Source organism: Mya arenaria, chromosome 9, assembly GCF_026914265.1.
Source record: "Mya arenaria isolate MELC-2E11 chromosome 9, ASM2691426v1".
Taxonomy (NCBI): Eukaryota; Metazoa; Mollusca; class Bivalvia; order Myida; family Myidae; genus Mya; species Mya arenaria.
The window spans coordinates 33,218,997-33,240,888 of record NC_069130.1 but is presented as its reverse complement, the minus strand read 5'-3'; the positions used below and the strand labels follow the sequence as shown (position 1 = coordinate 33,240,888).

At 35.2% G+C, this 21,892-nt stretch overlaps 2 protein-coding genes across 2 annotated transcripts; one reads left to right on the top strand and one right to left on the bottom strand.

Moving 5' to 3' along the window:
- Positions 1 to 30: 30 nt before the first annotated feature.
- On the top strand, positions 31 to 13,673 carry LOC128246557 (uncharacterized). The gene is made up of 8 exons (XM_052964818.1): positions 31 to 126; positions 3,838 to 3,976; positions 4,316 to 4,409; positions 6,435 to 6,559; positions 7,747 to 7,889; positions 8,106 to 8,151; positions 9,527 to 9,678; positions 10,825 to 13,673. Exons 1-8 carry the CDS (start codon positions 116 to 118, stop codon positions 10,937 to 10,939), a joined length of 825 nt encoding a protein of 274 aa, XP_052820778.1. The 5' UTR covers positions 31 to 115; the 3' UTR covers positions 10,940 to 13,673.
- Positions 13,674 to 20,480, bottom strand: LOC128246556 (ninjurin-B-like). The gene is made up of 3 exons (XM_052964817.1): positions 20,356 to 20,480; positions 17,461 to 17,853; positions 13,674 to 15,391 (listed from the first exon to the last, which is right to left on the bottom strand). Exons 2-3 carry the CDS (start codon positions 17,794 to 17,796, stop codon positions 14,870 to 14,872), a joined length of 858 nt encoding a protein of 285 aa, XP_052820777.1. The 5' UTR covers positions 17,797 to 17,853; positions 20,356 to 20,480; the 3' UTR covers positions 13,674 to 14,869.
- Positions 20,481 to 21,892: the final 1,412 nt, after the last annotated feature.

Here is a 21,892-nt window from a genome sequence, read left to right as displayed (position 1 = left end):
TAGTTTGATGACGTTTACCGCCACATTTAATCAAAACAAACAGGTGCTACAAGAGAAGTTAGTCGAACTGAAAATTTAATCGAGAAATGTAACAAATTAACAGAATAAAGCAAACATGTCAGAAAGGTAATTGTCAAATATTTATTTTTTAAGTACCTTGGTCTTCTTCATATGCTTAATTAGGAAACTCGTTAACTCTTTTTTCTGATTGAGATAGCCAAAAATGACTGGACTTTTTAATAGTCCACCTAAACTAGTCTTTTGACGATTTTTATTACTATCGCAGACTCACGACGTCCACCATCCCAGCAAAAAGTAGGAACGGTCAATACGCAGAGAATCAACGCAGCCACAATCTTGAAATTATCTCCGTTATAAATTGACATTTTCGTAAAATAGTATTGGCTTTTATTAATGCACTAGCTACAATAATGAGCGATCAGGGATACTTTTTTTTATTATTTTGACATTTCTTATGTTTCCCTGTAACGCTACAACTCTCTACCATTTAACAACGGGCGAAATGATATACTGTAATAATATGCATTGATCTATCTATCTATCTCTGTTTAATGTCAACTCCTCTTCCGAGTGTTACTGACATGAACGGTGCGCGCCGGCTTGTTAGTGAAAAAATAAAACACTGATGAGGCAAATCACATCAGAAAAGTGAGAACTAGGGTATAAAAGAGAACACAATTTAGGTAACATGATAAAAGGTGATTGGTGAACTGGTAAAAGGATAAAAACACTGCTCGCTTATCTAATGCTTAATGGTTGCCACAGCCACCTTGAATGTGTCAGGGGTGGGGATAGTGACAATATGATTTGGCAAACTGTTCCAAAGTACAACCGAGTGAGGATAGAATGAAAATTTGTGATAGTCAGTTTTTACTTGAATTTGTCTGAAACATAGTGGGTGCATTAGTCTGGTAAATCTTATTGGTGTTTGAATATAAGATGGCAGCGAAATAGCAACATGATGATGGTATATGTTGTAAAACATTACAAGTCGGGAATCTAGTCTACGTTGTTCAAGTGAGCGCCAACCAAGACTTTCCTGCATGTTTGTAACACTGGAGAGAGGAGAGAAGTCATGTTTAACCCAACGGATAGCCCGACGTTGAACCATTTCAATTTTATTGGTGTTTGATTTTGTGTGTGGGTGCCAAATTGTGCTTGCATATTCTAACTGTGGACGGACAAGGGTTTTGTAAGCTAAAGTCCGGACACTTTCTGTTTTTGTTTTTATATTTCTTTTAATGAAGTTGAGAGTATTATTTCCATTGGTGGTAATTCTCGAGATATGAGTGTTCCAGGTGAGGTCTGCTGATATGTCAACACCAAGATATTTAGCACTTCTGACTGGCTCTAAGATCTGGCCATGGAGAATGTATTGATTTCTGATGATATGCTTATTCTTTGTTATGTGCAAAACTTGACACTTGGAGGGATTAAACTCCATATCCCAATCATTTTCCCATAATTCCAGTTGTTTGAGATCATTTTGAAGGATAGCACAGTCAGAGGGAAAATTGATGGTAAGGTAAACAGCAGTATCATCTGCAAAAAGTCGAACTTGTGATTTGATACTAGAAGGGAGGTTATTTATGTAAATCAAGAAAAACAAGGGACCCAGTACAGAGCCCTGAGGTACACCAGATGTTACGGGTACTTCTTCAGAATGATCTCCATCCAAGACTACTGTCTGACTTCTATGAAGGAGAAATGCCTCAGACCACTTGAGAACCTGTGGACAATAATAATGACAAAGTTTTTCAATTTTTATTCGACAGTGATCTGAACTGGATTTAATTTGTCATCAGAGTTGTTATTTTCACATTAATATATTATGGGTCACGAATACCGTTATACATGTACACAACCAGTCAGATTTGTCCCAGATTTACCGATATTGGGATACTTGATAAACAATCGACACTTGTAAGTGTTTTATGATAACTTAACATGTTTTTTGGGCATACTGACATAACTTAATATGTGTTTAATAGTAGGCAATAATATTTGCGTAAAAATTTGAATTTATAACGGAGATAATTTCAAAATTGAGGCCGCGAGGATTTTCTGCGCAAGGACTGCTTACTACTTTTTGCTGGGATGGTGGACGTCACGAGTCTGCCATATTAAAAAAATCGTCAAAAGACTCCTTGACGGCCATTTAGGTGGACTAATTAATGCACCAGTCAATTGTATCCACGGCTCCCCCCGGTCAGGGGACTTTGACTTTCGATCCAGCCAACCCCGGGTAAAATCCCCGCCCTGCCGATACGAACAGATGGTAAAATCCCCGCCAAATGCCCCCGCACCCCAGAGACGCTAGGTAAGGCCCTTTCCCCGCTATATATATGTTGCGCGAAACAAAACCACCGCATTCACTTGGCACTGCCAGGGCACCTGAAAGGTAAAAACACTGCCGATTTCCACAGCTATCCCCGGTATACCCCGGACCTGGGGGGGGGGGGGTGTGGTTACAATTGACTGGTACATATTTGTTTATGTCATTTTGACCAAAAAAACATGTTCAGATATCAAAACACTTACTGGGTACATGTGTCGAGTGTTTATCAATTATCCCAATATCTTTAAATCTGGGACAAATCTGACAGGTTGTGTACCAGTACATGTATAACGGTATTCGAGACCCAGAAGATATTTATTTTAAAATAATGACTCTAATGACAAATTAAAATTAAGTTTAGATCACTGTCGGGTATATATTAAACAATTTCGTCACTATTATTCAACATCGATGCACAACATTACCAATTTATAAGCCTGGTGTTAAATGGTAGAGAGTTGTAGCTTTACAGGGATACATTTGACGATTTTTGTTTTGGCCACTCTTCGCATAAGTCCATATATATAATATCATATTATTAAATATGGTCTGTTATAATGTTAAAGCCAAACTGTGAGTTAATTTATATAACATGGTTCGTAATGTCCCCAAATATGGTCTGTTATGTCTGCTCTGTAATGTCAGTGACTCTTTATTCATCTTCATGTACATACATGTATGAACACCAAGAACACATCAAGACAACTGTTAGTTCAAATAATTGCACTTTGACAGATTTTTTTACGATTTTTGATATGGCAGGGATTAGAAGAATCCTGTATAACACATCTGTTATTTTAGACTAGACAACTCACAGTGTGCCCTAAGCAGTAAAACGGTATAAATAAACTCTAGAGGCGGGAGTATCATATTACTTAAGCTTAACATTAAATCCATAGTAAGGTACCTTGGACATATCGGTACTTAGCATCCTTGATGTATATTTGGCATTTTGTTGTATCAGTGCTAGTGTTGCTGCTCCAACATGCCTGAACGACAAAATAAATGTGCTGATACATTATTTCTTATGTTCCAGAACTATATGTAAAAATTCAAGTGTATAGGTCTCACCATAGACCTAATCTCTACCTCTTATTTTTATGTTTGCTTTTGTAAGTTTTGTTTCTTTCATAACCCTTACTGACATTATTGCAGCTTGACCAGCATATATATATATATATATATGTCTAGGTCCCCATTAAGGGTTTGACATTTATGAAAGATCACAAGAAGATAGATAGTCATTGTCCTAAATAACATTTTGGCGTTTTGCCATTATGAGATGACAGAAATATCCACTATATAAATATGCATGCGAAAATCTTACACAGTTTGCTTCATTTCTCATCATGGCTTGGCAGCATTGAAGTTTTTGCAAGTCAACAAAGACCCAGCTACAATTAACTCTATCATATAGGACTTACCCTATAAAAAATTACATGTTACAGTGATGAGATATTGTTATTTCTTTTTTTCAGTGTGACAGACAGTGGACATGACACAACGTCCCTCACTGAATCAAGCTTATCCGGAGGACTTATTCCTCCACTGACTAGTTCCAACAAAATAGCTGAAAAAAGCAATCCATTCCAGACAGATGGTGATATTCTGCCACAGGTAAAAACAAGATGTTATATGAATTTACAAGACAGACCTATTTCGCACAATTTTAATTTATATTGCATCCCAACTTATGCTTGCAAATGGACGAAAAACACAAAATATATGTGATGACATTAAATGTTTTATCTTGGCTTTTAACCTTAAGTTCTGAAAAGACTGTGAGTGCTAGCTAATAGTGTACTTCATTAATTGCAAAGTCTGCATTTCTACAGTTGAATGTTTGAATGAGATACAAATAAGTTAACTCCTTGATTCATACTTAGCATATATGTTGTTGTTTTTATGTACTTACAAGCAGTTGATTTCTAAATGATAATTTTATACCAATTTCAGTTGCCCTCACACAAGTTCCGCTACTCTGTATGGCATGACCTGCGGGAAACATGTCTAAGAGGAGATCAGCTACATGCTCCTCGGGTCAGGGCAGGTAAGACCATACCAATTTGATTCTATGTTAAGCATCAGGGGCCGTATTCAATAAGCATTTTAGCAATTATTTTCAACTAAGTGAAAAATTGCCATTTTTCTAATTTGAATTTTAAGAAAACGAACAATGTTTGTACACCAAAAATATGAAAATAGGCAAGAAAATTGTCTTAACAAAATACGCATATAAATAAATCTGATGAAAAGTAGCGGGTATTTAAAATAATCGTTGTCAAAAATTACGAAATTCTAACTAAGTTGGAAACATTCACTAAGATGCTTATTGAATACGGACCCAGGTTCAAACTTGAAAGGAAATTGCTCTTATATAGGACGTACTGGCACTTACTATCCTCTGAATAATATTGAATGAGACATTTCAACCCTTCAGGTCACATTTAAGTTATAGTGACAGCACAAAAATTATTGATACTATACTTGAGCTCTTTAGCATGAGTGTTTTATTCTAATGACTGGAGTAGAAGTCAACGTAACGTGTGTCCGATGTTGTATTTAGAGACAACATTCAGTAACTTAAATGTAGCATGCAGTATGTGCGAATAGCATTGAAATTTATCCGCATGATAGTTTTTGAAAGGTTTATTTCCCTCTACCAATTACAGTATTGAAAATAAATAAGGTTGTGACAATAAAAAAAGGTCTGGTGAGACCACCATACAGGAAATAGACTTGGCCTGAATTTCAATGCCTGGAACGCCCAAGGACTTCAGTCAAAATTACCGTGATCCAGAGTTTGGATTTAAGACAAATTACCGTGATCCAGGGTTGGGATTTTAGTCAAATTACTGTGATCCAGAGTTAGGATTTAAGACAAATTACTGTGATCCAGAGTTGGGATTTAAGACAAATTACCGTGATCCAGGGTTGGGATTTTAGTCAAATTACCGTGTCCAGGGTTGGGATTTAAGACAAATTACTGTGATCCAGGGTTGGGATTTTAGACAAATTACTGTGATCCAGGGTTGGGATTTTAGACAAATTACTGTGATCCAGAGTTGGGATTTAAGACAAATTACTGTGATCCAGAGTTGGGATTTTAGTCAAATTACCGTGATCCAGGGTTGGGATTTTAGTCAAATTACCTTGATCCAGGGTTGGGATTTTAGTCAAATTACCTTGATCCAGGGTTGGGATTTTAGTCAAATTACCGTGATCCAGGGTTGGGATTTTGGTCAAATTACCGTGATCCAGGGTTGGGATTTAAGACAAATTACCGTGATCCAGGGTTGGGATTTTGGTCAAATTACCGTGATCCAGGGTTGGGATTTAAGACAAATTACCGTGATCCAGGGTTGGGATTTAAGACAAATTACCGTGATCCAGGGTTGGGATTTAAGACAAATTACCGTGATCCAGGGTTGGGATTTAAGACAAATTACCGTGATCCAGGGTTGGGATTTAAGACAAATTACCGTGATCCAGGGTTGGGATTTAAGACAAATTACCGTGATCCAGGGTTGGGATTTAAGACAAATTACCGTGATCCAGGGTTGGGATTTAAGACAAATTACCGTGATCCAGGGTTGGGATTTAAGACAAATTACCGTGATCCAGGGTTGGGATTTAAGACAAATTACCGTGATCCAGGGTTGGGATTTAAGACAAATTACCGTGATCCAGGGTTGGGATTTAAGACAAATTACTGTGATCCAGGGTTGGGATTTTAGTCAAATTACCGTGATCCAGGGTTGGGATTTAAGACAAATTACCGTGATCCAAGACAAATTACCCTCATCCAGGGTTGGGATTTAAGACAAATTACCGTGATCTAGGGTTGGCATTTTTCACAAATTTTCCTGATCTAGGATTGGGATTTTTCACAAATTTTCCTGATCCAGGGGTAGGATAAAAGACCAATTTCTCTGATCCAGTAGTGGGATTAAGACAAAACAATCAAGTGTATACATATACAAGTGTGGGAAAACAGTTTGCGTGGATTAACTATCAATGATTAGACAGTTAATAAGAATTATCATGTACTTATTTTTCTAAATTGATACTTCAGGTCCCCCCGAGAAGGAGAAAATGTTTTTCAAGATAGAGCAAGAGGGCATTCCTATCCACCATAACTATGCAGGGAAAGAGCGTCTTCACCATAGCAACCAGCAAGAGAACTGGGAGAGGGCCAGGGTAAGTCTGAAGTGTTATTTATTGTATTCTTTTTCTTGAAATCATACAATGGATTATTATTTTTTCATACACCACCTCATTTTAAACATTACTATGAATGTTTCATTTCAATAAATGAATAAAAAATCATAGCAAATAAGAGTTTGATCAGCATCTGCTGGTATGACCAAACTCTCCAAAATTCCAGTTTTATTTTTAAATCCAATGTTTCTCACCAATAGATTGTGAACCTTAGCTTCCAGAAGTTGCAGGATGACTACCAGCATCGTAACATGTTGCTGATCCTTGCTCAATGTGCAACTGCACAGCCAACCAATCATGCAGACATCACCAAGAGATGCGTTATATTTCATACAATTTCTGTTTTCCACCAATGGGTTGTGAACCTAAGATATGAGGAGTTACAGTATGACCACCAGTGTAGTTAGATGTTTATGATCCATGCTGGATGTGTCTTTGCACAGTTTCCTTCATGTATGAACCTTTACAGAATCACCAAGAGATGCGTTATATTTAATACAATTCCATTTTCCAACAACAGATTGTGAACCTAAGGTATTGTAAACAGGAGTAGCAGACAGACTACCAGTGTTATAAGTAACACCTTGCTGCTCCTTGCTCAATGTGCTTCTGCACAGACTACCCGTACATGTATGAACCTTTACAGAATCACTAAGAGATACATTACATTTCATACAATTTCATTTTCCACCAACAGGCTGAAAACCTAAGCTTTCAGGAGTTATGGTATGACAACCAGTGTGGTAAGATGTTTATGATCCATGCTGGATGTGTCTTTGCACAGATTCCTTCATGTATCAACCCTTACAGAACCACCAAGAGTATCATGCATTATATTTAATACAATTCCATTTTCCAACAACAGGTTGTTAACCTAAGATACCGTAAACAGTAGTAGCAGACTGACTACCAGCTTTATAAGTAACACCTTGCTGCTCCTTTACAGAATCACCAAGAGATGCATTATATTTCATACAATTCTGTTTTTCTTGTAAATCTAAGATACCCTAAACAGTAGAAGCAGACCGACTACCAGCTTTATAAGTAACACCTTGCTGCTCCTTGCTCAATGTGCTTCTGCACAGACTACCTGTACATGTATGAGCCTTTACAGAATCACCAAGAGATGCATTCTATTTCATACAATTCTGTTTTTCCACCAACAGGTTGTGAACCTAAGCTACCAGGAGTTGCAGGATGACTACCAGCGTCGAAACATGTTACGAATCCTTTCTAGATGTGTGATGGCGCATACAATCAACCTTTCTCAGAATACACTATACTACCTCGGCAAGATGACATTTCCAAGGTTAGTACAAGTCATTATTTCTTGTGGAAGAACGTACATTTAGTTGTGTTGAGTGTTCAATACACAGTAGACTTCATTACCCAATATGGATTCATAAAAATCTACATGTCACATACACGATGAAGAATATTGCAACCAAGAAAAAAGAGTTTTTAAAAATATAAATCTTGATTGAGGGGAAAAAAGTATAAACCAATTACTGATGTTATTTTTCAGTTGCCTCCATATCAACATCAATGATAATTACTTGAAAAGTTTCCTGGTAAGTTGTGATGGTGTGATGTTGTGTTTGAGATGTTGTGTCTTAGATGTTGTGTCATAAATGTTGTGAAGTAAATGTTGTTTTTTAAATGTTGTGACTTAGCTGTTGTGTAGAAAATGTTGTGTCTTAGATGTTGTGTTTTAGGTGTTGTGTCTAATATGTGGTGTTTTAGATTTTGTTTCTTATAATTATGTTGTGCCTTAGATGTTGTGTTCTAAATGTTATGTTCAAGATTTTGTGTCTTAGATGTTGTGTTCTAGATTTTATGTCTTAGATGTTGTGTTCTAGATTTTATGTCTTAGATGTTGTGTTCTAGATAAACTTAATCTGAGCTTCAATCATCAAGGCTCATGACTTTTTCTCTCATATTGGTTCAAACCACTGAATATAGCTAATTAGATATGTCAGTTCAGGTGCCATTGTTAAGTCCATGTCTAGACTCAGAAAAGGATTTTTATAAAGGAACAAAAAATCATTTTGACAGTATTCCAATTCTTTAAAAAAACATATGTTAATAATAGTAAAACACTCAAATAGTAATATATTTCATGACAGCTCACTATCAATGCGTTGTTAGAAGGAAAGCTACAATAAAATGAAGCTATGCCATATTGAGTCTCCAGTCTGAACTCAGACATGAGACTGTACATACCAGTAATCACTGCCTCAGTTCAGGGCACGTATTCACTTAAGTCTTCCTCAGACTCAGACTCAGAAAAGCAACATTGTAATTGTATTGTAGAAATGCTTTTATAGGAGCAAAGTTTGTAAAAATGTGGTATCTATCAATTATTTTTTTAAAATCAGGAAAAAATATTTTGTCAAAATATGTTACAAAAACTTACATTATACGATGTAGATGTTAAAGCTGCACTCTCACAGATTTAACGTTTTGACAACTTTTTTATTTTTTGTCCCGGAACGAGTCAATTTTTGCAAAAATCCATGACGGCCAGTGATATAAGACTGATGACAAAAAATCAGATCAGAGAATTTCATATATAAGTTCAAAATTTGATGTTTTATGCATTTTTTCTTAAACCGTTGGCAAAGGTTAAAGCCATAAAACATTAATTTTCGAACGGAAATATGAAAATCTGCAATCTGATTTTTTTGTCAGCAGTTTTATATCATTGGTTTGCAGATATTTACGCAAAAAATTGCTCTTTCCAAAACAAAAAATAAAAAAGTTGTCAAAATGGTAAATCTGCGAGAGTGCAGCTTTAAGAAATAAGAATTCATTTTTCTGAGCCATAGAGTGAAACTCAGAATCAAGATGTTAGTTCAAATTAGTTGTACAATAAGTAAATAAACCTTTTTTCAAAAAGAACATCTAAGCTAAGCTATAAATAATTCTTATAACATGTATCGCCAGGGTTTCCCAACTCTTCCAAAAGTAGAGAGCATCACTGCGAAGAACAACGCAATCTCAGACATCCGTGGACTACATCGACTCCAAGGGACCCCACTTCAAGAGCTGGACCTCAGAGGAAACCCTTTAGCCTTCAATATGGGATACAGGAACATGTAAGTATCATAATGGGCTTACATATTGGACTATAGATTTGAAAGGTACAGTCAAAACTCACTATATGGCGAAATCCTTGATACCCCGGAAATACTGGTACTTTAAGATAATGAATATTTGATATAATGGAAATACAAAAAACGTCTCACTTAACCCATCACATTCGAATAAAGTTCTATCTAACACATGAACATTGAGATAACAGAGTTCAAAATAGCGAGTTTCGACTGTATATAGGACCTAAACCTATAACATGGTACTCAACTTCATGAGCGAAGCCTGAGAAGGAACCCTTTCTCCTTCAATATGGGATACAGAATCATGTATCATATGGGGCTTTCATATGGGGCCAGATTTTAATAACATATCGGACCTATATCTATTATATGGCATTCTACTTCAAGAGCTTGACCTCAGAGGAAACCCTTTCTCCTTTAATATGGGAAACAGAAACACATAAGTATCATATAGGTCTTTCAAATTGGGCTAGATTTTGAAGCTGCACTCTCACAGATATACCGTTTTTACAACTTTTTTGAACTAAAATGTAAAATACCTGCAATCTAATTTTATGTCAGTAGTTTTATTTAACTGGTTTTCATGCATTTTCGCAAAAGTTGGCTCAGTCCAAGACGAAAAATTTAAGAAGTTGTCAAAACGTTCGATCTGTGAGAGTGCAGCTTTACGAGTTTATGGAGCCTTAATCTATTATGGAACATGGCATTCTATTTCTATGAGCTTGACCTCAGTGATGAACCCTTTTCTTAAAACATGGATAACGTACAGCATAATGTGATTACAAGGATTACTATGATGATAGGGTATAAAGGAATTCTAGGTGGTCTGGTTAGGGCAGTGGTAGCATACTCGCTTCCCACCAAAGTGTCACAGGCTTGATTCCCGATCTGGGCGCATGTGAGTTTGGTTTGTGATCATCAAGCCAGACACATAGGTTTTCCATGGGAACACCACAATACAACATCAAACTTGTGCTTACAAGAATAACTTTCTTGACAGTAGTAAAATAAAGAGTTTAATCCAAAGGACCAATAGATGTGAATTATGTGATCATTGTACATGTTTCTTAGAAACAAACAAAATAGCTGAGTCACATAGCTTTAATTAATTACTGTTGTTGGCTTCAGGGTGTTTCATGCCTTGCCAAACCTACGTGTGTTGGATGGAATTCCCAGGATGCCGTCTGACGAGGTTGCCGTTGATTACGTGGAGGATAAGGAGGGAAAATGTAACATTCTCTAGAGGCAACAAGTCATCGAAATTGGATTGTATTGTCACCAGGCCTTAATATTAACACTAGTACTCATTCTAGGCCAGTATACTTAAAATATATCAAGTTTCCAAATTTAAGTTGAGTTTTCAAATTGTCATAGTCAAATTAAAAGAAAAGTACAAGTGTTTTCATCATAAAATGATGCATTTATAATATAATCAATGAAAATGAAGTATTTTAGAAATTATTATAATGTTATTATATCATACGGCCAGCAAGATACATAAATAAGGAAAGTGACTTGAATTATGAAATGTTTAATGAAAACCGGCCGAGCTATGCAAATCTATGATTGTGAGCAAACCAGGCTTGTAATTCCTACCATGGTTAACCATGATTGTCGTGTACTATAAGATATGCAAATAGCACGTGTTTCATGCTTAAATACATTATGGAATATGTTTATTATTATAACCGCTGAATGTTACTGAACTGCTGTCTCGTGTGATGTGGTCTTTATGCAAGAACTCTACTAATCTCCCGACTAACATGTATTACTGATCTTGTATCAAGGCTTCAATTTGAAATTATGCCTATTTAGAAGTACTAACAACGAAGGTTATTTAGCATTTGGCTATTCAAATGAGTATATCAGTGGGTATAATACGGGAGTATCTTATTGTTTAGTGGTAATTTCACCTTTTACTAAAATATTGACAATTTCATAAACTGTTTTATTCTCATCGCAGAAATAGAAGATAATTGTTTGTTTCAGTGTAAGATAGCAATATATTTCACTGAGTGAGCACTAAAAGCTATATTTAAAGAGAGGCATAGCTTCACGAGAAAATATTTATTTTTAATGTTCATTAGGTGAAGTATGTTTGTTGCACTGAAACATTTTTTTTTTCTGTTCCCTCATGGAAACCGTATAATAAAGATTAAGAACTTTCAACTTCAAATACAGAAACTGAAGGTTTTTTTTCCAACGATGGAATAATAATTAAGAAATTGAAAAATGACCACTTAGTATAAGTATTGGAAATATTAATAAGTTGCTTCTGTTATTTTGCCCTTGAACTGACACAAAGTTCATCATGTTTTTGTTTGGATTGGCTTTGTCCAATTTTATACACAATAATTTTAAACATGATGTTTATTTAAAAGTGTGATATATTTTTATATGCCTGTCTTGCAAGAGGCACTATGTTCTAAAGGGGGCTGGATCCCACATTGTATATTGTTAAAGCATTTATTTCATGCATTTTTGTTGTTATATCTTTCTCATGTTTGTATAATGTCAAGTTTTCATAAACCATTTGGTATCAGTTAGCCTTGTAAACTAAGTAATAGTTATTTACATTGATATTTTTTTTAATTTTAATATCAATATTTGAGTTACCAGTTATATCTTATTGCTGGATACAGAAGCACAACCAATTTCATTTTTAAACTATCTATTGCATTGTGTGTAAGATAATTGGTCATGCATATGAAATTAATGTTAAATATTGACAACCAGCGAAATTATCTTTCTTTTACGATTATTCTTCAAGCCTGCTTGCATTTATTTTCTACACCTACAAACTGCTTTTCTGTCGAGTTTTGATATATGAGAGTCATGGTTTTCTTTATCTACATGTAGCTTAAACCCTGTTTCTTTAACACTTTAAACTTTAAACACAAAACTTGTATAGGTACTCTCAGACATATTTGATTGTTTTCAATGATTTTCGTACACCTTGTATTACTGGGCAGATACTTATTTGGACATTATTCTGTAAATCCAAGCCTAACCTTGAGGCTAAAGTTATCCAATTTTCAATACCATAGTTTTTCTAATGCTTTTTAGCAAAAAACAACAACTTTTTCTGTCACATTTATGAATTAATATAAGCAAATTGAAGATGATGTTTTAGCATTGTAACAAGTGTTAAGTTCATATTTCACACCAAATCAACTTTTTTGATGACTGCTCGAATGAAAAATGAACAAGTACCTTTAAATCTTATTTATCATCAAGTTGGTGAGTTTGATTCACCTTTTCCGGCTGAAAGTAATTTGTACAAAGTAACAATAAACACAATTTATATAGACATTTTCTCTGTATTTAGATTTTTTTTTATTCCCTATTATTTGTGTTTTATTACAAAACTTTTCCTGATTTTGTTTTATCTGGACATTAATAAGATAATGATGAACTATATGTACAAGTAGGATTTAATATGTTTCTCAGTTATTTTTATTCTGTCTTAATCACGGGCTGTACAGTAGTCGTAATTAGCACAAGCCCGCAAGCCCTGCATTGGTAAAATGTCTTCCGGGCTTGCTCAAATTCTGAATTTTATATAGCAGGGCTTGTTCAAAAATATGATTCCATGCAATAGTACAAAAATTCGGGCTTGTTCTTCCGAAAGTCTAATTTCAATGACTGGCTGTATCCATAAAGCTTTAGAGTAAATATTTTCAACTTAGTGAACATTTTTACATTGGTGAACATTTAATGAACATTTTAAACATTACAGTGAAAGTTTTCTAGTTTTTAACACCAGATCCATTTTATCATGAAATTTATTCATATTCATTTATTATTGTTGACCTTTCTCTAGCTTTTTTTTTATATTTTTGGTGTAGAAACATTGTAAGTTTTCTTTAAATTCAACAATACCAAGTTGAAAAATATTCTCCAAGATGCATTTTGAATACCAGCATTGTACGACTAACAATTTTGTAAGATGCCTTAAAATAAACTGCACAAACAGATACACTTTTTGTATTTTATTCAAAATTCGAAAAAATACCTGATGGTAACAACAGTTCAGTTGATATGGTTAAGTGTTTATATAAGTGTAAAAGTTCTGTGTATAACTAGGAGTATAATAATAAAACATAACATATACATAACATCTTGTCTTTATAAAAGACATCATAACAATGAACAACTCAGAACTTGTAATACAAAAATCACCTGAGTGCATTATAAATATAATAAAAATGGATTGTTTCAGTATATTTATATATATATATACTGAAACAAACCATTTTTATTATGATAAATTTCCTAAAGATGGTATTATAATGAAGTTAGTTCACTTCATTGCTGCTCAGGGTGCTAAGTGATAAAAGTGCAAATATTATTGGTCTATGAATCTTGAATGATGACTTTGACAGAAAATGATGGAAATTGTCTTATCATTTAAAGTAGTGAAAGGTTTCAGCTGCTAATTAATTTTAATTTGTACATGTATGTATTTATGAAGTATGATCATATAATAGGTCTTAAACAAAAATAAATAAATATATCTTTGTAACATTATAAGCAATTAATTAATTCCTCCCTGCTATTTATAGTTCACCTTGTATGATAAGGCCAGCCAGCCAACACAGGCAGTCAGTTTATCTCTAGCAGTCGGAGCTGGGCCATTCTCAACAATATTTTATGTATCAATAAATAGTTACACATGCTGTCGTTCTTCATAACATAACAGTCTTATTATCAAAGGCATTCAAATATTAAGACAAAACAGTGGACATGTATGCTGGTCTCCTTGAAGGCAGAAGGATGCTACTGGAAAAAGTCAGTGTACCCTTCAACAACTTTAAATAAACCAGCTTTAACTAATTAAAGGGACAAGACACCAGATGATACCATTGCAAGAAAAAAAAAAGAAAATTACCAGTAATAAAAAAACTTACATGAAATTGATTTTGTTGAATACAACACAAAAACTCAGCAAAGACAGTGATCAAATATTCTTTTAATCATGTAAAATGATGTATCATCGGCATCATATTAACTTATATTGACAATTCTAGGAATGTTTGAAGGAAATACTGTATTTGCCGATTTTGGGACCATTTGGTATCTAGTCCCTTTAAGTGCAAAGCGGCAGCACCTAATAAGTATAGTGCTTTCATAATGTGCAAAGCTACACTAGTGAAGGAAGGCAAACATTTTTTCACAACTCTGTGTGGCTGGTAGGTTCAGATCCTGCATAAGAAGATTGGGAAAAAATAGGTTCACTGGGCGTTTGTGGATGAGCATGTCTATGATGGTTGGTGCCGTGTACGTCCGGTGTATAAAATGCTGAGATCAAAATATTTAAAGCAGTTACAATCATAACCATCGTAAGTGAAATGAAACTTAAAGTTTTCCTCTTCCGTTGATTCTGTCGGTCCTTTTCCTTAACCTGTGTTTTATAAAAGTCTGACACTACTAACAACACTCCTGAGATTATCTGCAAAGTGATTGAAAGCCCAATGAGAATTAAAAGAAATCGGTAAAAATCGTGGTCAGGATTTGAAAGCACAGCTCTGAGTTGTGTTGCATTGCTTGTTAGAAGGGAGACATCCATCATGCCATGAGCAAATGTCTTTGTGGTGATGGATTTCTTCTCTTTCTTTTCCTTGGGAACTTCATTGGGTTGTGACCTTGTTTTCTTATCTCCATTTTGTTGTGGTTCTTTAACATTGCTTGTCATCTGAAAACAACAAATAAAATTTGATTCTTGTACAATCGAATCTCGTTGCCTCATACTAAGGGACCGGCGAAAATACCTTAAGCCTTAAAAAAATCGAGCCAAGCTGGAATGCTTACTTTCAGGTTTAAGACATCGGTCATTAAAATCCAGTTCAAGCCAAATAGGAATTTGAGTCAAGCCAGTTTGAGCCCACAGGGTTTCACTGTATGTTAAAGTTTAAAGTGGATGAAATTTAAAACCAATTCCCAACATAATGATATTACAATGTACATATATTCTAAAGTTTAATAAAGCGTAATGGAAGGGTGTTCTATCCTGTCCTTTTTCGTTGCCACCCTTCTGCTCACATGGAGACCAGCATGTGCACCCTTCTGCCCCCATAGAGTTAAATGCTTATGATTATCAATTATGATTAAACCTTTTAAAATGATTTTAAAATATAAATACATACAATCTTTTCATATATTGCAATTGAAATCTATTTCTTCAATTATTCACAATTCCTAACAAATTGTCAAATTTATTCATAATGTTCAAGTTCGTCACAGCCTGATTTGCAATTTACAATTTGCCCTTTTCTCTGTTCAGACCCTGTCCCTATTTTGCAGCACACTGCTCCTTTTAAAAACTGGCTAAATCCTAGTTTTCATTTTTGTTTTATACAGTCTTTTAAACTATTTTTAGTATCTCAAAATCGAAAAATAATTCCGATAGTTTAAAATCTATATTTTTACACAAAATGTACACACAAAAGTCTAAATGTTGGCATCTTGCTACATTAACCCTTTCTTAAAGAAATGAAAGGGTTTTACATTTATAAATAGTTATTGATCAGACAAATTACATCATAAATGATAGGCAACATTTTCCTTCGAATGAAGACTTTAAACAAAGATAACCACTATTTCTTCACCATTTTAAATGAAACATAGCACAGTCTAGGCCGCTTATGGAGCCCCGCCTTCGGTCTTTTATCAGAGTTTAATTTAGAGTTCAGTTTCTTAAACCTTTTCACAAAACAGCCTTCTGATGAAGCACTGTCAAAACATTATTTTAAAAACAGGTTTGTCAAAGTGTTTGATGAAACTAATCACCTAATCAAACTTCGGTTAAAACAAAGATGGGGCTTTTTAAGCGGCAAAGACTGCCCTTTGTTTCATTTAAAATGATGAAGTAAAAGAAAATTACCTTGTTTGAAGTCTTCATTTTAAGCAAAATGTTGCCTCCCAACGTAGGATATATGACGTAATTTATCAAGTGGTATATACACACAGTGTTGAAAGTGATACCAATTACAACTAGAACTCGTCGGATGTGTCGCCTGACAAATTATTTACTGTCGACATTATAGCTGTTAGATTGGCATTTTATTCATTTATAGACAATATTGTTGCCATTTAACTTTCAAGTGTAGGTGGCATTTGAACCTTCAATCAGATATACCTACGGAATAAGTTTCAGGTTGAAACCTCCTATAGTTTACGAGATATGCCACGGACAAAACCTAAGCAAGAAAATTAACAAAGGGCAATAACTCTAAAAATATGGCAGCAAGAGTAACGGTTCTTGTGCACTGCACTTGCCCTCAATGAGATCTATCTAGCTATGAAGTTTCAAGTTGATACCTCTTATATTCTTCAAGATATGCCACGGACAAAACTTTAAGCATGAAAATTAACGAAGGGCAATAATTTTAAAACTAAGAAAGCAAGAGTTACTGTTATTGTGCACTGCACTTGCCCTCCATGAGATCTATCTACATATGAAGTTTCAAGTTGATAACTCTGATATTCTACAAGATATGCCCCGGACAAAACTTTAAGCATGAAAAATAACAAAGGGCAATAACTCTAAAAATATGGAAGCAAGAGTAACAGTTCTTGTGCACTGCACTTGCCCTCAATTAGATCTATCTACATATGAAGTTTCAAGTTGATACCACTAATAGTTTAGGAGATATACCCTGGACAAGCGAAAATGGGATGCGGACGCCGCCGCCGACAAAAGTATTAAACCCCTATATGTCGTCTTTTCAGGCGACACAAAAATGACTATCACTGATTTAGTACCTCTTCATGCTGTTCTGCTGTTGTCTGGAATCCATGAGAATAGCGGCAATTACCGGTACATGGACTTCCGCTCTGGCTTCCACCACAAGAACATTCTCTCTGATTTACATTTTGAAAGTGCTCACTACCATTTCCTGACAGTGAACCCAGGCTTTGTGATCTGTTGTAAGTCAATGACCTTAAGTTTGAAACTTGCTGACCATTTTGATCTGTTTTTGCTGCTGTGGGCCAGTTTTGCATTTGATGGGCCATGTTTCCCGCACTTGGGAGGTTCTTACATGGGTTTTCCCTGTCCTGGATGTTTGAATTGCCAGCCAAAAAGTGAGCAGAAGCCATTTCTTGATATTTTTACACTCTGTCCCTTCTGTTCAATTATCGCTTGTTCAACATAAACTGCAAAAGAAGAGAATGAACTGTGTTTAAAGAAGAATTAGGAGTTGTCTAAATTAACACAGGCATGCAAGACCAGCCCTGATAAAATGCTTTTTGAACATGCTCAAATTCTGGACTTCGTTGCTTGGCTTTATATATCAAACATTGGTGTAAGAATTCAAGCTCATACACTTTATGGAAGCCATATCTTGAAAGTGTCCACAGTGCCAGATATTCAGGTGTCTTTATCAGCCAAAATATGTATTCGAAGACACATATCAGCATCAGTGCTGCTAAGGGAAGTGGATTCTTTGAACAACCCTCAACTATGCATGTGCAGCATGGAACCCAAATCATGCAGACAAGGTTAATCAACAGGAATTACTCTAAAGTAGTTTAAAATACAGTCATGTTACTGAATGTTAGGCCATTTATTTCTGTTGTTTTTCATGAAAAGATTATACCATTGTAAAACTATGTTCTAGTCAATTCTTCTTGTTTCATAAAGCCTCTGTCAGGATCTCATTTCCATTTCTTATATGAATTGTGCCGTTGTATGTTACATTGACTGTTTACCTTTTAATTAAAAAGATATTTATACACATTTGTTTGTTCATCTTTATTTCAAATACATCAAGCCCTGATGTGTAGGCTGAATCGGAAAATCGGTTTTGATATGAAGTAAAACAACAAAATATGCCCAAAAAAAATGGGCAAGTAAAAAATCCATTCAGGCAAGTGAAAATGGCTAGGTGGTTGCCCTTCGGACAACCAAGTATTAGAATAAGCGTCAAGCCCTGCAGTGGCTCAACACCAGGCTGTGTCAAATGTATGATTGGTGCTCTGTAATTTAAAAAAAATAAATCTTGTAGGTTTATGTAAGAACATGGCTGCAGTTATTTCAGTCGGAAAGACTGCAGTGCTAGTGTTCAAATGGTAGTGTGCTTGAGCCCCAAATCTGGCACACTTCTGACCAGGTACAACTTACTGGTGTCAGGAATAAAAAGGCAAGAGTGCCTAGATTGGCGTGAAGGTTCATACAGGCGGGAATGTGTGCAGGGTTTCCGCCAGGCCTTTATAGCTTGTCAGGCCCGACATGCCTTCCGCTGGCAAGGCTTATTACCGACACGCGTTAATTATGCCGACATGCTTTAATCCGCGCAGCGACAATCCTTATCAAAACAATCATCAGTTTTGACAATACACAGTTTTGTTGCGATTGCAACGGTTGACTGACAGCCAGAAGGCATGTCGGGACTATTACGGTATTTGTATCAGCCATTCAGGATCGACGACAACATGAAGGCGTGTCGGTGAGGATAGACGGTGCAATTAACCAAACTCCTCTTATTCTTTATCAAAATGAGAATGTGTGGAACACACCACTGTCGTAATTGCGACCTTCATCCCTATAATCACCTATGAATGCAAAGTAAACAATAAGTGTTAATTGATTTTGGTAACATAAATTATGTGACATTCTATTTTGTTTATTGATCTCAAGTCCGTTTGTTAACTGTCCTTTTGTTTACCAATTATTAAATTGTAATTGAGAACCGTGTTAAAAGATATCTGTGTTTAAGGGTTATGCTATGTCGATGTAATTGAGTCGCGTTCCCGTCTTTAGTTTTGTGTAAAGTTATATTTTGTGTTGCGTATTATTAAACTTTGATTATTTTATCGTTCTTTTAATTTATTTTGAAAAAAGATAAACAAATCTGAAAATACTCATTTCATTGCCATTTAGTTATTATTTAGCCGACCCGGCTTGAAAATTATTAGCTGTTGCAGCTTTAAATACACCCACGAGCAGTCGCTTTGCTCCGGGCTCTTTTGTTTTCCAGCATGCAGACAGCGTGTTTTACACATTTTGCTGTGACGTCAACGGTGTCAATATAAATAATATCCGCACTAAACGAAACATGGGTCGATCAATACGGTTTACGATCAATACCGTCGATATTGTATTGTCAGAATACTTGAGAAATACCAATAATAAATGAAGAGTAACAATTAAACCTTTTCGCAAATATTTTTAATGTAAATCAGATTTGAGTTGGTAATTCTAAATCATAGGAACATAACTGTAAACGTGTTTAAAATGCAGGAAATTGCACCATTTTGATTACGAGAATAAAAAAAAAATCGACGTAGGGAGGGGACACCCCTCCCAAACCCTCCACTTCCGACATGCCTTATGAATTTCCTGGTGGAAACCCTGGTGTGTGTGTGTGAGTACGAAACAGCTTCTAGTAAGCTTAGGCGGCATTCTAGTGTTACAAAAGTCATAGGTTATAGCTCCTAACAGTGTGCCTTTATCCAAAACTTATAATTTGATCTACACAGTTTGATAGTGTCTCATCACAGTTAAGTCAACTATATAATGCAATAAGACTATCCATCTATCCGAAAGCATTGCGTCCGAAACTAGATGTAGGTCATATAACAACTACTATGCATACTGCATTCTTATGAATACTTGCAATGTCGTGAGTTAACCTACCTTAATGAATGAATACTCACCAAGTGATTAACTTTACACACCCAGCCAGATTCAATAATTGCCTTGTAGAGTGTTTGTGTTTGTTAATGCCAATATTGGTGTTTATTTATTTTCTATTTTCTATTTTGATCCGTTTTGATCCGTGTCATTCGACGCTTAAATAGGGAACAGACAACAGTTTCACGATAACTGTTGAAATCCCATACTTGAAGTATACAGTATAGGTCTGGTTTCTGCCTTTGGATTTTTTTGTGTGAATTGGATAGGTGTGTGTTGCATATATTAAACACTTATATCTTTGTTTATTTTGACGTATTTTCTTCTTCTTCTTCTTCTTCTTCCAAATAGGTACAGTCCACACTATGCTGGGTCGTCGTACCGTGATAAAAGTAACAAGTCGGGGATAAAATATCAGGTCTGCAACTTTCTGAGTGTGTACCCATATTAAATAATGAAGACGAGAGATGGGAGTACCACATTAAAATGAAAGGAACATTATCACCAGCCTGCCAAATTCACCACACACATAATGACCATTTGGTTTTTCCTATTAGTATAAATACACAATTTATGTATCAGACAGTCTTGGCACAAACAGAAAAATATCATTTCTGATGGTTTAAAATTCCAACTTTCTCAAACTTAAAATCATTCCAAGCAATAGGAATAAATGTCATGAAAAAAACACAATTTGTGGACTTTTGCCGCGAGAATTGCATTTGTAACATCCACTGGCACCGGATTTTCAAACTCATTCATTTTTTTAAAAAAAATAAAAAAATAATCGTTTAAGGTGGAACTTTGAACGAATTTTCGAGTTAATGTCTGAAAATTGGTATACGAATATAAGAGCATATGCCCAGTGAGGGACTGTTTTTACATTTCAATATTCGGAACAGCTTTGAATCTACGAGTCTTCAAAATATGCCACTGACGTCAATTTTGAGACGTCTGTCATATTTTTGCGTTCCAGCTACAATAACCGATATTTTCATCGATTCTTCGTTTACCGCTATGAAATTTCAACCGCAAGTGCGTCTTGTGAAAATGTTCATGCACATATATATTTTTCTCCCTTGTTTAACGGGTTTTTTTTATTTTCAATTCGTCTATTACGTCATTTGTCGCGGGAAAAACGGCGTCGTGTTTCGCTGAAAAAAGTGCGCCTTTCTTTAATTCTTGAAAAAAAATAATGCTCGTTTAATTTTTGATTTTTTTAAAGACATGTATTCAATGTTTTATTTCAAATCGTCTGATATCAAGAAAAGTGTACCTTACCGACTTCAAGTGTCTGATCAGTTTTATGTTAGGGACATTTGTTGTTGTTGTATAAAATATCTAATTCCACAAGACGGGCGCTGAATTACCAGCTTTATAAATCAACGGATGACTTCAATCTGGTGGCTATTTTAATGAGAGGCTTTCTAAATTATTAAGCAATCTCATTTGCCGAATCATAATATTTTGATAATACACATCAATAATCGTTCAAGTCATGGGACTATGCTGATTAGTGCTTTGTTTTTTATATATTCATCTACGGTAATAACACAACAA